The sequence below is a fragment of the Ciconia boyciana genome, chromosome 8, assembly GCF_034638445.1.
Source record: "Ciconia boyciana chromosome 8, ASM3463844v1, whole genome shotgun sequence".
In the NCBI taxonomy this organism is placed as follows: Eukaryota; Metazoa; Chordata; class Aves; order Ciconiiformes; family Ciconiidae; genus Ciconia; species Ciconia boyciana.
In genome coordinates, this window is record NC_132941.1 from 10,340,408 (window position 1) to 10,356,113 (window position 15,706).

General features: G+C 40.1%; 1 protein-coding gene across 1 annotated transcript in view; it reads left to right on the forward strand.

The window, feature by feature from the left end:
- The window catches only part of IL16 (interleukin 16), a 47,771-nt gene that overhangs the window by 12,855 nt on the left and 19,210 nt on the right, over window positions 1-15,706 (forward strand). Inside the window, exons 3-6 of the mRNA XM_072871296.1 lie at window positions 1,975-2,386; window positions 11,979-12,115; window positions 12,832-12,964; window positions 15,216-15,309. Of these exons, the coding sequence (XP_072727397.1) occupies window positions 1,975-2,386; window positions 11,979-12,115; window positions 12,832-12,964; window positions 15,216-15,309 (776 nt within the window). The remainder of the gene's footprint in view (window positions 1-1,974; window positions 2,387-11,978; window positions 12,116-12,831; window positions 12,965-15,215; window positions 15,310-15,706) is intronic.

Below are 15,706 nucleotides of genomic sequence, written 5' to 3' on the forward strand. Positions count from 1 at the left end.
AGCGCAGTGACTTCGGTTCCAATGTTCCTATCCAGTGGGGTCAGATTCTCCCACAGGAGCACAGGGGATCCCAAAGACGCACAGGAGAGGGGCAGAAAACACACCAGCATTGTGAAACTTTACAGGTTCTCTGGATACTTTCAGACTTGAACTTTGCCCTGGAATAGTGTCCTGCTAGGAAAACTGACGAGTTCCAATACTCAGGGCATGAGTTTCTGAAGTGTTAGGGATTTTGTTTTGGAAATGAGACATCAGGGAGCAGAGCAATATTAGGACTGGTATGATGGAAAATAAGTTATGATGGAAGGCTGTAGGAGCATTACCTATCAAAAATACCAGAAAGGACTGCACAAATAAACATCCTTCTTCCTGAGAGATGAAGGGACCTCTTTGCTGCTCCTGAAAAATCTACACGCAAACTTTTTTTCTTTTACAAATCCAAACAAATTCAGATTCACGTTGAATTGTATATTTCTCCAGCAATGCCATATTAACTCCTTTAGACAGGTATTCAATGGCATAGTGTTTATCATCTGTTTTTATTTTTCCTGGTTATTTGTATGAGAGGGAAAAAAAAAATCCTGCAGATTTATTATAAGGCTGGCTTGGATTTATTATATGAATCTGGCTTGGTCAGAACTTGCAGGCCTATGTTTATTGTTGGGGCTATAAGGAGCCTTTAGAAAATCTGCCGCCTTCTATTTCTGCATCACCAGTGGCATTCCAGGTACAAAGTGCCTACATACCTACCTAATTCTTCGTAGAAGCAGGGAAAAAAAAAACAAAACAAACACAACAAGCCAGTTCAGAGCACAATGTACAAACCTTTTCTCTCAATAGTATACTTGAGGAGTGCTTTTCATATTACACTGATTTTCAATTTTGTGTATAACACCCATAGCATCTTTGATTTATGCAAATCCTTTAGTTTCAATAGGTATTTTCTCTAGAGTGGCAGCATACAGTATCAATTACGTACTGTGAAGAGAACAGAAAAGTTTGTGTAATAAATATGATAATAAAAATTAAGTGAGAAAGTCAAAGTAACTAATTTAGACTTCCTCTTGTTGAATTTTCAGCACTGACACATACCTACCAGAATATTTCTAGAAAACTTTTTCTGAGAGAAAAAGGAAACAGTTTAACAAAGCTCCCCTTTGTTATCGTAACATGCTCATTACTTTACTCATTTTACAAAAGCTCCAACTTTTGCCGCATTTTGATCGTATAGCATTTCTTCCATATTGTCTTAATTTTGTATGCTGAATCACACACTGAAACAAACCATTTCTGTAATGGGACACTTGACTGATGTATTGGAGCTGTATTCCTTTATAGAGTTCAATCCCTAATCAGATATTCACATCGTAAGTGCTTCACTGGATCTCTCTGTTACTGTTAAATGCACAGTCTTAAGTGAGTTCTGGTCTGCAAAGGTAGGAGCTTTATAGCAGCCTGACATTCCTTACTCTCTCATGGCTAAGATCTACTTTTGCTAAACTACTTACAAATCAGATGTGCCAGGAGGAGAACTTAACCTCGACAATTTGATTAATCTTCTTTGAATTATAGTGGTTTCATGAATCAAACTTCAGAAGGAGCTTCCGCTTTCCAAATAATATTAGGAGGATAGAATAATGCTTTTGAAGTATCTTCCTTTTCAATTTGGGATTTCAACATGCAAATTCAGCAGAAGCCCAAAGGAAGCAGCACAATGGAAGCATCAAAAACATTTATTAAAAGCACTTCATTGTGCTTGGGGAGCATGGGAAGAGAATAAAAAGGTGAAGGAGAATTTGGTAGAGCACTGCACAGAAACAGAATTAGCAAGTCATGAGATATCACGTGGCTGTTAGCAGACTGAAAGGCTCTGTTGATTCGATTTATTCATTAGGGCTTTTCAGTAGTGTAGGTTATTAAGTGGGAGAAAGTGGGGTATATTACAACTTACTTTTTATATTTCCTTTCCTGGAGGACATTTAGCACCAGACAAGCAGAGAAAGTTATTGAAAGTATCATGCCACATAAATGGGAGAATGATAGGAAAAAGAGCAGCACCACCAGCTCTCTGAAGATGGATCGAAAGAGCAATGCTGGGAACAGGAAGTCAAGAAAGTTTCGCTCCATTTCAAGATCACTTATACTTTGCAATGCCAGAAACAGTGACGATGGGTCAAGTCCTGATGAGAAATGCCCTGATCCCTTTGAGATCTCTACCAGTTGGGGTCAAGAGGATTTTGACTGCTGTCCTAGAACACAACTGCCATGCACATCAGAGACAGAAGACAGCCCACCTGATCCTCCACGTGTGATCACCAGCATGGTCCATTCCAAAGCTGCAGCAAATGAGAACTGCAACAACATGAGAAGAAAGTTACTGACCAAGGTAGGCAACTCGGTGCGGTATATTGTAATATTTCCCATTGCAGTAGTTCCTAAATAGATTAATTCATATTTCTCAGGAAGACAGGATTCTACTTGGCTTTTTCAGAGCCTATGAGCCTGCAGTGTTCCTGCTTTGTATAAACAGCATGAAAATGTATTAGCTTCCCTGCTGTGCTGTTGCACTCTGCTGATTGACGTTCTGCTGAAATCAGTGACTGCTAGGCCACTCTGAGTGTATTCAGAATAGCACAGCTGGTGCTTTCTACCTGCAATATAGTATTCAGCTCAAAATATAAAACTGTCACTATAGTAAAGTGCATTTTTAAAGTGTGATACCATGAGATCTCACAAGCTATGCAAGTATGAATTATATTAATACTATGAAAGACACAGGAGATTCAGCAGGCAGATGTTCTTTCTCTCTGACTCAGGAAGGAGGTAGTGATGGCTATAAAACGACCAGAGATGTCACTTTTTCCTAGAGATATAAAACTCTTAACAACCTCATATTACAACATTATTCTTTAATCAAGAAGTAACTATGTTAACCCTAACGATCTGAACAATTTTTCAGCCTGAATAATATATTTTAGAAGCTTTTAGAAAGTTCCTTTTCAATGACATATCCTAATTTTTCCACTTTCTCTCTACCTGTTGGTGTGATGCGTAAAAGGGACCTCACTGCAAGTAAGACATGTCTTTTAATACAGTTTGTGTCTTCCTGACACCTCCCTTATTATATGCCTTTTACCTGTGCAAATAGTGGCTTATATGAAAGAACTGATTCTTTCACCTAAAATATTTCTTTCTTATACATTTTATTTTACATGCCTTCAATAGAAATTGGCTAAAACTAGACTTCTACGTCTAAACACACAGTGGCACAGTGGTACTGAAAATCAGAATCTCCCCTCGAGTTTCTTGCTAATGATCACAGTGTGCAGCCCAATATTGCACAGACTGTAGCAGGACAGAGTTCTGGATGTGAGGTATTTCAGCCTCTGGCAAAGTCCCAGCATGAGAGCAAAAACAAGCCAATTTTCTATTCCATTCTGACAGAAAACATAAAAAGGTGACACTGACCCATGTCCCAGCATACACTCAGTCACCTGCAAAACCTTACCACCTCCTCCCTTTTGGAAACAGTCCATATGCACTCTGCTGATTTCCTTCTGTGAGTGAAGAAGAAGCTGGCCTCTGTGGACTTCCCCCTCTTCTCTTTTAGCAAAACTGAAGCACTTTCTTAGGTGTGTGTCAGCTGCCACAGTCTACTTGCTTGCATACCTCCAAAATATGCAGGGCTCCAATAACTGCTGTGATCCATACCCATACAAAACTATGCAGTATCTTATTGCAGGCTGTAAGTTTAGATCATTTGCTTTTATAGCTGGCAAGCAGTTCAAATAGGGAACTGGGGCACAGAGTAAGTCTCATAACTAATGCCATTGCACAGATAAAATATAACTGCTAAGGGTATAAAACCACTCTTAGGCTGGAGTGTTAGTGTCACTGAACTGGATGGGTCAGGAGCCTGGATGGATGGTGACATAAATTAGTCAGCAACCCAGTCCCTTATAGCAGCACTTAGGTTGCTTAGTGCCATTGTAGACAATGGGTGCATTAAATTCCCTCTACAGAGCTCTTATAGCAGTATAAACCTCTTCAGATGCTAATCTTCCATACCTTTCAGAGTCGCGGATCAGTGAGTGATTCTAAAAAGTCTTATCGCAGCATGCTAAATAGGATGAACTTTGGTAACAGCTACACTGACCTTATCCTGTTCTACTGTTGCTGAGGCTTTGCCCTATATTATGAAAGCAGTGATCCCTACCTTCCATATGGCACAAGCCTGTCAGAACAATCTTCCTGTACCACGTGTCTTAGAGAGCTTAAGCTTAAAACCTCTCTCTTTAAGAAAGGAGTCAACATGGATTTTTCAAGTCCCAGCATAACACTCACTCTCTCCATCTCCATGTGACACTCAGAAATTCATGATGCGTGACTCAGAGCTGAAGGATCCTTGTCTTTGTTCAAGAAAATTTAATCCATTTTGTCTGTGGTGTTGCTGAGGATATTCCACTACTCTTCTGCTTTCCAGCGCCTGCAGCCCTAAGCATGACTCTGAAGGTGCTAATAACTCCCAGAGAACTGAACAACTTAATTTTTGCTGTCACATTGGAAGGAGAGAAAAATGTTTAAAAGTCCTGCATGATTTAATGCTCCCTGTTCATTTCTTCTCCAGAGCTAAGGGAAACCTGAAACATCAGTATTCCAAATGCTAGTTCCTCTCTTCTGTTCAAAAACTTACATCTCTCTCTGAGCCATACTCTGACGATTGCATGGGATTCACTATTGCATAAACCATGAGCAAATCAAACAGTGTTTCAGGCCTTCTGCGTATGCATTAGAGGCACGTTTTCCTGATTCCAAAATCTTTAGGATCCCAAATAGTCCTATGTCCCATTACTAACAGTCTGAGAAACTAGGTGCTACTTACAACAAGGAAATGAGAGGTAAGAGGAGGATTTTTGAAGAGAGGGCATCTATGCATCATGACATCAAATCCTCTCACTTCAATCTTCAATAGAAAATGTTGCTGTAGCTGTTGAGGGAAACACTGCAGCATGAGCACAACGTATATTAGGCTCCTGAGAATCCCCACAGAAACACTTTTTTCTTATTGCACTACCTGTAGAAAAGACTTTCAGCTGGAACTCAGATCTTATATACCAGAGAATTTCAGAAGGCTGAAATTCTGATTATACCAGGTTTTGTTCCTTCTTCTTCTCAACAAAATATGCACAGGTTTTGGTGCCAACAGTACTACACTGATTGGGGTGGGACTGCAAATTGATGTCACTGCTCCTCTATCATCTGACTCACAGCACAGTGCTAGCATGTGTGTGTGAAGGGACCACAACCTTGTATCTTGGGTAAATTTGTCTCTTGTGAGGAGTATTGCAAAGGTTGGCCCACAGATGCAAAACACTGACTTGTACCTGTGCAGATATTTTAACTGAAGCATCCACAGTTTGTATTTACACCACTAGTGCACCAAAAGGGCAGAGGATGGACATTATTTAACTGTGACTCTGCCTACCACTTTTACTGTGATGGTATGTGGGCAGCACCAGATGACAGGGGTTTCAGTTCATAACTGCATCTTCTAGGCTACTTCTTTCCAACAGTACATGGCATGGTGGCACACTCAACATGTAAAGCTGCAGGGATTGACCTTTCATCTATACAGAAGTTATAACAGGTGAAATTGAGACAAGACTTAAATAGGAGCCCATCAACAACTATTCAGTGGTTCGTTATATTCAGGGAAAAAACCTCGGTCAGTGCTACGTCCATGTGAGCTATGCAGTTACCTCAGACATTTGGATGACCAGATGGTCATTCACATCCTGCCAAGACATGGCCACTATATGTCATATAGGACCCTGTGTAACAGTCCTTAGTAGTTATGTCCTCCTTTGAGCTTAGCATACCCTACTGACACAGATTTCTCACTTCCCTGCTGGAGTCCTGTTTCCAGTAATTTTTTGTCAGAGAAAAGCTGCTGCCATGACATATGGAGAATGGAAGAAAACAGAAGATAATCTGGGAAAAGGGAAATGGAGAGGGAAGAGAGAGTGTGGAATTACAAAGACAGGAAAAAAGGAAACAGTTGACTATGGAATACTTTAAAGCAAGTGAAGCGAGGGGAGGAGAAACTCAGGAGCAGTGAAGGAATCATATCTGCAGCAAAGTGCATCACCTAACTACTCCCCACTTCCTATCAAATGACACATTCTTCCTTCTTTTCTTCTCTGTGTCCGCAGCACGTTTTGTGCATTGCAACAGCAGCTTCATTCACCTACATGTTGCTGAGCGGAAAGGAAAGTAGAGATGTTCCCACTAAGGACTATCACTTCATAAACTTCCCAGGCATCTCTCTCTCCTGCCTGGCTGATTGTACAGGAAAGTACTAGAAGCACATGATACATCACCATGCACACCCAGGCAAAGAAAAGCTGTATCAAAATCTTATAGCACATAACAACTTATGCTTTGTGAGATGGTACCTGGGAAGGAATGTCTCATCCATTAATCTCTGATCCATTAATCTCTACATCCTTTTCAAAGTATCTATCTCCTTTCCTTATATAGTCTAAATAGCAAAGATTTTTTTTTCCCTTCTCTAATGTACTGTCAGCAACAATGAGAGCAGATGAACAGTCCTTTAATTCATTTGGTTTCTGTGTTCCAATATTCACTCATATTGACTGTTGCTCATTGCATCTAGAGCACCCAGGATTACCTGAGTGTCATCTGTTCAGCCAGCTCCCGGAACACTTAGCTTCCAAGATGAGGTGTGCTTAGTCTGGTGTGGACAGAGCTGGAAAGCCAGCTTGTCAGTGTATAAACAAGCAGATCTCCTTTACAGTGTGCTTCTCACAAAATCAGCAATTTTCAGGTGGCCTGAAAGGAAAAGAAAACAAAAAAATTATAAGCAGTGTCTGATACCTTGTACACTGACACAGCAAACACTGTGGAAGATGGCCTTGCCTGCTCATGTCATTACAAAGTCTGAAACTATGCCAGTGGTAGGGAGAACGGACAGGACTAGATAATATCAGCTCCTATTCTTCAGAGAACAGCAGTCTGCTGGTTTTGAGAGCTGCTTCAAGAAGCGTTCCATTACCTCTTCCCTGCACCACCAACACCCTGGGAAGCACCGAGAGTTACCAGCCAGAGGGGCTGGTAGCAGGGTTGAAATAGCATCTAGAATAAACTGTAACAAGGAAGGGCTGACTCTATGCAAACATTGGATCCAAGCTGATCTGACTGCATGGCTTCATTCAGTTGTAGAAACTTCTCTATCCTTGCTTCCTTTGGCCCCTGACCCTCTGCTTAGAGGAGGAAAAAAGCAAAAGGTCTTTTTTCTCCCTTGGTCATCACCAGAATATATTTTTATTAACCCGCCTTTATGCAAACACCAGTTGTCTGGCCCTTTGGTACAGGACAAGTGTTACGGCAACAGACTGTAATGTCTCAAACAGGAGCCTATAGGCAGGATGGAAAAACTAAGCCAGGAGAGGAGACTGCATTTATTTAGACATTTATGTGTTCTCCTCCCTTTTCCTACTTGTTCTTTCTTTCTGTCTTCCTGACCTTCTTGCTTTTGTGACATCAGGGCCATGTTATCCCCAGAGCAAGTTGGGAAAGAGGCTGTTATATTAAGACAGCATGTGCTGCAAAATGTGGGCCAGGGCAAAGGCTCCCAGAAAAACATACCAAAGGCCAGATGATGGGTGGAAAGGTCCATCTGTAACATCTGATGTGCTGAATCGTCTATCTAGGGCAGAACCTGAATCCCATGCCCTGCTTCTTGCATCATCCAAAGGCTTTCTAGCTTCTGCCATTTTATTAATTGCAAAGGGAATATGCTGCTGGGAAAATGAATTACATCTACCATAAATATTTTGAAAAGACCAAGGCATTGGCTAGGGTACGTCAGAATCGGTGGAGTCACGTCAGTTTATGCCAGAGAGACTCTGGCCCTTTCTTTGTTAGAACTGATAGAGAAAAAAATACTTCTTGAAGAAAATCCCCAAAGACTGTATTATCTTAATCTTCCATTTGGGAATCCCAGCCATTTCACAGTCAGGAGGCCAGAAAAGCTAAATATTTAAAGTCATTATTGTACTGTTGTTAGATAATTTTTTTGGTTTTATTTTTTTGCTTTTTTTAAAACAACAGTCAATCAGCTCATTGTCATACGCTTGGTTAACTGAGTCAAAGACCTTACTTGAACTAGCCTTGTATAACACTTTACTTAATTTCAAACAATCTAACTACTGTGTCTTACATTAAGAGTGCACAAAAGTTTTTCAGTTTTCCACAGATGCCATGGTTACCCTTGTTTCTAAACAACATCTGGAATTAGATGTTTTGAGACAGGACTCTGGGCTAGAAATATCTAATGAGAGCATGAAGGAAAAAAAGTCTTTTAAATGGCAGATAGAAAAACATCCTCAGAAGCTTTGCATCTCGCATGACAAAAAAAGGGGAGCAGGAGGAGATATGCAAATTACTTTTCCAGAACTAAACACATGAAAAATTAATGTACTCTCACCTGTGACAAAAATGCATTCAAGAAGGGTCTTGAACTCCACCTTTGATTTTTATCTTTCAGCCAAGCAGATTCAGTTTAAAGACAAATTTTGCTTATAATGCACTCCCACAGACTTTATTTTGTTTTCACAGTGATAAGTGGACATTATAATGCAGATACAAGTGTCCCCTGAGTCTTGAAGTGCTCAGTGGCAAAGCCCATTATAAGCAGAGACATTTTATTCACTGGCAGCAAATATGCGTTTAAACATATGTTCTAATAATGAGAAGGCAAGGTTGACCTAAAATCCACCTGCCCACACATGAAACTAGACAACCTTATTTTAGCAAATTTTCAACATTCACTACATTCAGAGCTATAAATCACCTTTCAAAATGAGCAGGACACTTTAAAAAGGAGGAGGATGCAAAATAAGTACTGTCTTTACTCTTGGAACCATCAGCAGTATTTCTATGCATAAAATAGTGAGACAGGAAATAAAATATATTAAAGAACAAAACTCAAAGCAAATTGACTGCTGGCACATGAATTGATCAAATGTTTATTTTTCTAAAGAACAGCTTTTATTAATTTTCTGTCATGTTGCAATAACTTGGATGTGAATATAGTGATCTATATCCAGGACCCAAAAAAGTGCAGATGCTGACAACATACAGATATTTGCCACACTTCCCTACAGCCCAATAAAAACTTTGTTTGTTTTTTAAAGTAATTCAAGTAAATGAATTGCAGAAACAATTGACAGACAGAGCTTATTTGAAATGTAGCCCAACTTGGTAAGATGACTACAGATTTAAACCAAAATTGTTCCCAAGATTTTTCTGCAGTGTACAATGGATTTAACCTCTACTTTCCTTCTGACTAAGTGCATGCAACTTATTGCTCTTGGAAAGAATACTCATATCAGTTTTTATTTGCTGTTATTTCACATGTATGTCCCAATACAACCCAGAATTTCTAGCCTGGCATGTGTCCCATTGTACAAAATACGTCTTCCCCAAAGGACTTACATGGTGCTGCAAGGAAAAACCTCAGAGCCAAACCCACTGCACTCTGTGATGTCCCATGAAACTGATGAGAGCCAAATGACTTTTGGACAATTAATTATGAAGATTTTTGTAAACACCATGAATGCAGCAGCTATACAAGTTATAGGAAGGGCATAAGCATGACTGCTCTTAACAGAGATGAGTTGGGGTCAGTTTGCAAAGGCCCACCATTAAGTTAAAATCAAGAACAAAATGAAGCATGGAGAAGAGCTATGCAAAGTTCTGTGTGTGTGCCTGACCATTATCTGAGAGGATATATAGATATTTCAAGGGACCATTACACAAGAGTAAGGACTCCTAAGAGAAGTTGGCAAGTCCAAGCTTGAACTCTGACTACAGAAACAAAGGAAAACAACTTTTTTAAAACACTGACTCTATAATACAATTATTCTTTCACGACAGCCCCAATCCATGATCAGCTGAGGTCTCAAAATACTTAGCCAACCAGCAGAATAATGTCCTACCTTTAATATCTGTCTTACATTTCTCATGTTTTAGAACAAGCACACTACCCTATTGAAAACCCTGTGAGCTTCATGTACACAGAATCTGGCCTGTAATTTCTTATGGATACCTAAAACAAAGCGCCAATGCAAATAAACAGAAAAGGTAGCTCACATTTTTTGCTTCTCAAGATCTGAAATTTTAAGACATCATAATTCTAATCTTTATTTTATTACCATGCTGAAGACCTCAAAGCACTGCCATAAGATAAAAAAGAACATAATGTAGTCCTGATTTCAAGTATGTATTTCCCAAGATGTTTACCTTGGGTGAAAAGTAAATATAGGAGCTCCAAAACTAATACTGGAGTTCAAACAAACTGGTTTAAAATAAAATTCTGTCCATGCTCATACACGTACCTTTTACTCACTAGGAGCACTCTTCATGAACAAAAGAGGCTTCGTAAAATTCAGACGCTCCTCATTAATGGCAGACAATCTGGAATGCAAGCAAAGCCACAGAGTTAACAAGTCAGGCAGTACAAGTATAGCCCTTATGCATTACCTACTGAATTCAGCCTGCAGTGAGCCTAGGGCTCAAAGTTAAATACTTAATTCATTCACAGCCTTAGATTTACTCTGGCAGGTCTCAGAATGGGAGCCAGGCTTCAACAGTCAGCCTGGAAGATAATGACCTTTATTGACATTGCTGTAAATTTGATGTTTGTGTTTGCTGTAAGTCAGGTATGATGTGATCCCTATTGATTTGTGGTGAAAGGGCATAATGATTCTAACCCTCAGGGCTGAAGGAACTCTGCTTCAGGCTGAAATGAAGCCCTACTGATGGTGAGGAAGGTGGTTACACAGCTTTCCTTGTGCTGTCAGAGGACTATACGTTACTGGAAATAGTTCATGCCACTCTGACCAGGGGACCCAGGAGCAATACAGACAGTTGACCACTGCCATCTTTTGTGGCCTGTCCTAACATATGAAATTTGCCTCCCCTTCAGAAATCTATACCTCAGTCACACAAATGTCTCGGGAACAAGCCTGGATCCAGGATACACTGAGAGCCCTCTTCACTATGTGGAGTATGGAGAGGCTGGCGAGGGCAGAGGAGGTGGGTTCAGCTGGGAGCAGAACAAGTGAATACTTGAATTAGGAAATTTACTAAGCAAATGGAAAAGAAATTGTGTCCTAACTTTTTCCAGCTTTCCTTGTCTCTTTAGAATTTTTAAGTGTTCATGCATTTGTGCTGCAGGATTATATTTCCTAGACAAATGTGTTGTCCTTCATGTGCTTAGTCAATCCATTCTTTGCTTTACTTACTCATATGACTTAAGACACTCTCTTTCTGTATGGCCATATGTTAATGATTCATAACTGTGTTAAAAATGTGCTTACAATTAGTCCTCCAGATGCAACACACAGACTACAGCAACCTCAACCAGTCTGGAGTGAACAAAGAATCTTCCACTGTTGCGGTCCTCTCTGCTCCCCTGCCCCCACTTAACGAGTCAGCAGCTGGGGTGGAGCTTCTAGTGTTTTGTATACACTTATTTTCCATTCAGACCTCTTCTGTTTTCCAGAGTATTTCCTTTTCTGGCATATGTTTATTTTCCTCCCTGTCTTTTCTTACAATATTTAGCATAGGCAAAATTTATCCAGTTACTATGAAAAATCTACTATCTGTTCTCTTCCCCTCTATGCAAAGAGGCACTCTATTCTAATACTTCCCTCTTGCAGCCAGAAGCCACTGAAGTTCTAAGGAAAACAACTTCTTTTAAACACTGACTCTATAATACAATTATTCTTTCACAACTGAACAGTGTTAAAGGCCTGTTCCTGTTCTACTTGGAGGCAATCTGATTCTAAGAACACTTTCTGCATTTCTTAAAAAGGCTCAGGATAACTGTAACTAACTTTTAACATCCTTGGTACATTTTCTTTCATGCAACCTTTCATCTTCTGAATCAGGACAGCTGCATCTGCAGGCTGTGTACAACCACAGGGAACAGCAGCTCAGGAATCAAGCTCTCTAGGAGTCCAAACTGTACATCTCTCTGGAAAGGGTTCACAGGCAGCCATGTGCTGGCCGGAGATGCAGCAAACAGGTACAGTACATGTGAAGTCAGCAAGCTTATTAGGGAGCAATTTGCATGGATTTTGCATGACCAGCTTTCTGTGACAAGCTATGCCTTGAAGCTTAGTTTCAGAGAAAGGCAATGATGTTTGGGAATCATTTCGTACAATGTTTGCAGTTAGAGAGACAGGTCAAGATTCTAGAAAAATAAAACTGTGCCCATTCAGGGATCTAATGCTTCTCAATTACACTATGAAATAAAACCTGGAAGAATGATAGATTGTACATAATATTAAGTTTTCAAACCCTATTTTCTTAGTTGCCCTATTAAAGGGCAATGTCGAATGTCACCAGCCTAGCAAGGCCACTGAAAAGCAGTATGAGCCAAAGTTCCTGAAGGGGAGTAAAGTGTATAGTCTCTGATCAACTTGCAAATGCAAGACGGTGAGAGGGGAGGAATATTTTGCCTGGTTTGGGCTATTCTATGCTGTCATCTTAGCCTGGATGTAAGCTATATGTGGAAAGGCAGACACTGATCACCAGGAATGAGCAGAAGAGAGCAGCGACAGGAAAAAATACTGGCAGGGGATGGGGTGTACCACACATCAAGACATCTCATGGCAGCCCTGCTCAAGGCAAAGGGAGGACTGCAGCCGACTCCTCAGTTAGTGAGACACATAGCACAACAGTGCCATATTGTTCTTTGTAAAATGATATGCAAGCATATTCCTTTTTTCTACTTTTAAGGGATGATTGTCTGAGCCCAAGGGATGAACTGTTAACACTAAATGGACAATCACTTAAAGATCTGTCTAGCAAGGAGGCTGAATCTCTCATTCACCCAACAACACAGCTGGTGAACATCATGATGGCTAGCAAAGTAAGCATGAAAGTTGTGGTCCCCTCCCACAACTGTGGGGTGATTTGACATTTACTTGAGAGAGAAGGGGAATTTGTGCATCAGACATTTGAAGAACTTGGTTTTGCTCTTCCTGACAAAACCCCAAACCTCTTGTGGTCAGACTCTGGTGACTTTCAGCATAGCTTTTTCACAGATAAGCAGAGGCTACAGGGAGGCCAAGGCCCTGGGAAACTCTAGCAAGGGCTGTACAACCCCTCCTTGTAGAAACACATAGCTTGCCAATGTTAATTTTCCATTTGGAAGTTGAGCAAAGGCGGAGGTGGATTTAAGGGAAGATCCATGAATCCAGAAGCCAGAGAACAGGCCCTGTACTGAAGTATTTTTGTGGATCTAGGATCTATAGCTAGAAAATTCCCATGGTGAATGTTACTAGAGTCTGCTACAGAGAGAGTGGAACAGGAGGCAGCATTAACAGGTCAGCAGCTCTGGATTATCACCAAATCTTTCAGTGGAAAACCCTTTTGATCTTTCTTTCACAGAGTCCATTTCATTGGATTAAACACATTTCATTTCAGGCTTCTTGTCCTCTCATCTCCACCCCAAACTAGATGGCACCAAAGGCTTTTCACTTGCAAATTCTGGAGGAAGCACAAGGTTGATGACTGGACAAAGTTAGTCCCCTACGACACATTTACCACTTTGAAGACAATAGAGCTCAGCCAGAGATTTCTTGCAGGCTTCAGATCTTGATATTCATGGGAAAAAGGCACTTTCTGTTTGTTATCTGCAAATGGGTCACACAGAAAGCTCTGATATAATCCTAGGCTGAGAAAACACCCCTGACTGGAGCTGCTATCAGGTCTGAGTATGCCTCTCTCCAGGACAGCAGTGAACTGTCTCACCCAGATGTGTGCTGGATTCCGCCAAGATTTTTGTTTATTTTCTTTCCTTTAAATGCCTAAGTGTCTAGAGATGAACTATATTAAACTTTTGTAGCATAGCACCACCCAAGAGGCAGCCAGGTGAACTGTGCATTTAAAGACAAGCCTGCACCAAGTTAATTAGTTAAGGGTTAATAGCAAAGGCTAGCTAGCTTGGTAAGGGAAACACTGCAAAATTATTTTCAAAATGCCTCTTTAAGGATCTCTGCATTTCTTATTCTGAAGAGTTCCCTAGGGGAATGGGACTGGAAAACCCTAGTAGGATTTTGCTACTTGGCAATGCCTCCACCTGCTGTCGAAGAGGAAAATTATCATTCATTAGTTCTTGAGGTATCTCCAAACAGCTTTACTGAAGTCAGGCTTCTGGAAGAAAGTGTTTGTCTTGGTTGGCTCCAGACAGATTAGAAAATATAGATCCTGCTCTGATGCTGCTCTTGTGGCTGCCTTAACCCCTGCAGTATATCGCTGAGCAAACCCCTTTTATATTTGGAGGTTTACTATATTTCAATCAGTTTCCATATGCTGTCTGTATTTAGTAATGTTCTTCCTTTAACTGTGATTCCCTCAGGATCAATGGCATTCCCCATGTCACAACAGAAGCAGGACTTTCAGGAACCATACACATCCAGAAATTGTTCCTAACATCAACTGTTATTCAGATGTGATCATGTATTTCTTTTCAAACTGTTCTAAAAACCTGCATTTAGAAGCCTGAATGTTTTATCTACAAGTTTTTAAATGCTAGAATTAGTGGCCATGTTTTCAAAAGCATATTTCAGAGTTTCCAAGTAGAAGGGGCTAAATTTTTGGAAAACACTAAAGCCTAGTCCTCAAAGGTTTTTAAACACCCAAAATGTATTTTGACTACAAAACATCCCTCTGAAATCAGCAGAAGTCAGACACCTATCCACCATTGCAAAGCTGGGCCTAAGAATTTTCCTTTAGAAAATAACGCCCTTCTAAGGTGAGGGAGATTGAGTACCCAAAAGCACCAGTTATCTCCAGAAATTAGACAAGCATGGCTACAGTTTACCCATACATCAAAATATTAGTCTGTCTGAACCAGCTGGGGATGTCCAATTAATTTTCTGTCCATTTTGACTGAAGACCAGAATCTATTTCTATCTTATTACTTTGACAAGGTATAATCATTTTTATAGCAAAGTTCTGAGCTGCATTCTCCTTTATCATCCTATTTATTTAAAATAATTAATTTTGCTCCATGTTTTTTTGATTCAGGCTGAAATTTGTGCAAGCCAAATTAGGAGAAATTTTATTTTTAAGTTTAGATCACTTCTTGCATAGCAATAGTCTTTTTTTTTTTTTAGGAAACGCCAATCTGTAAGGAAAGGCCTTTGGAAATACAAAATGGTTTTCTGCACAGTAAAGCTGCATGTCAACGGACTCGCAGTAACTCAACCAGTAAGTTGCAAAGAAGTAATCTTTTCTCTTGTAATATTCAGGGAGCGCACAGCAGAGCACTTCATCGTGTGACGGTACTGCAGTGTTGAAAGAAACTGCAGCTGTTGTCCAAATTTTAGTCTGGGATCCTTAGCTAAGAATTGCTGAATGCATAAAAGCATCAGCTTTTACATTCACAATATCCTACAGTCAGAGGTTTTGTGCATAAGCATTCCATTTGATGTTTTTTTAAGGTGTATTCTAAATAGGCCAATGCTCTTTTGGTAGGGAATGTTTGCTTTTTACTATATTTAACATTAATGGGTATCCCCACAGTAAGGATTGAAAAGATCACTCCCTTCACAGAGAGATTTACAAAAGGAAAAACATTTCTAAGTAACATTTACCTGATAAAATG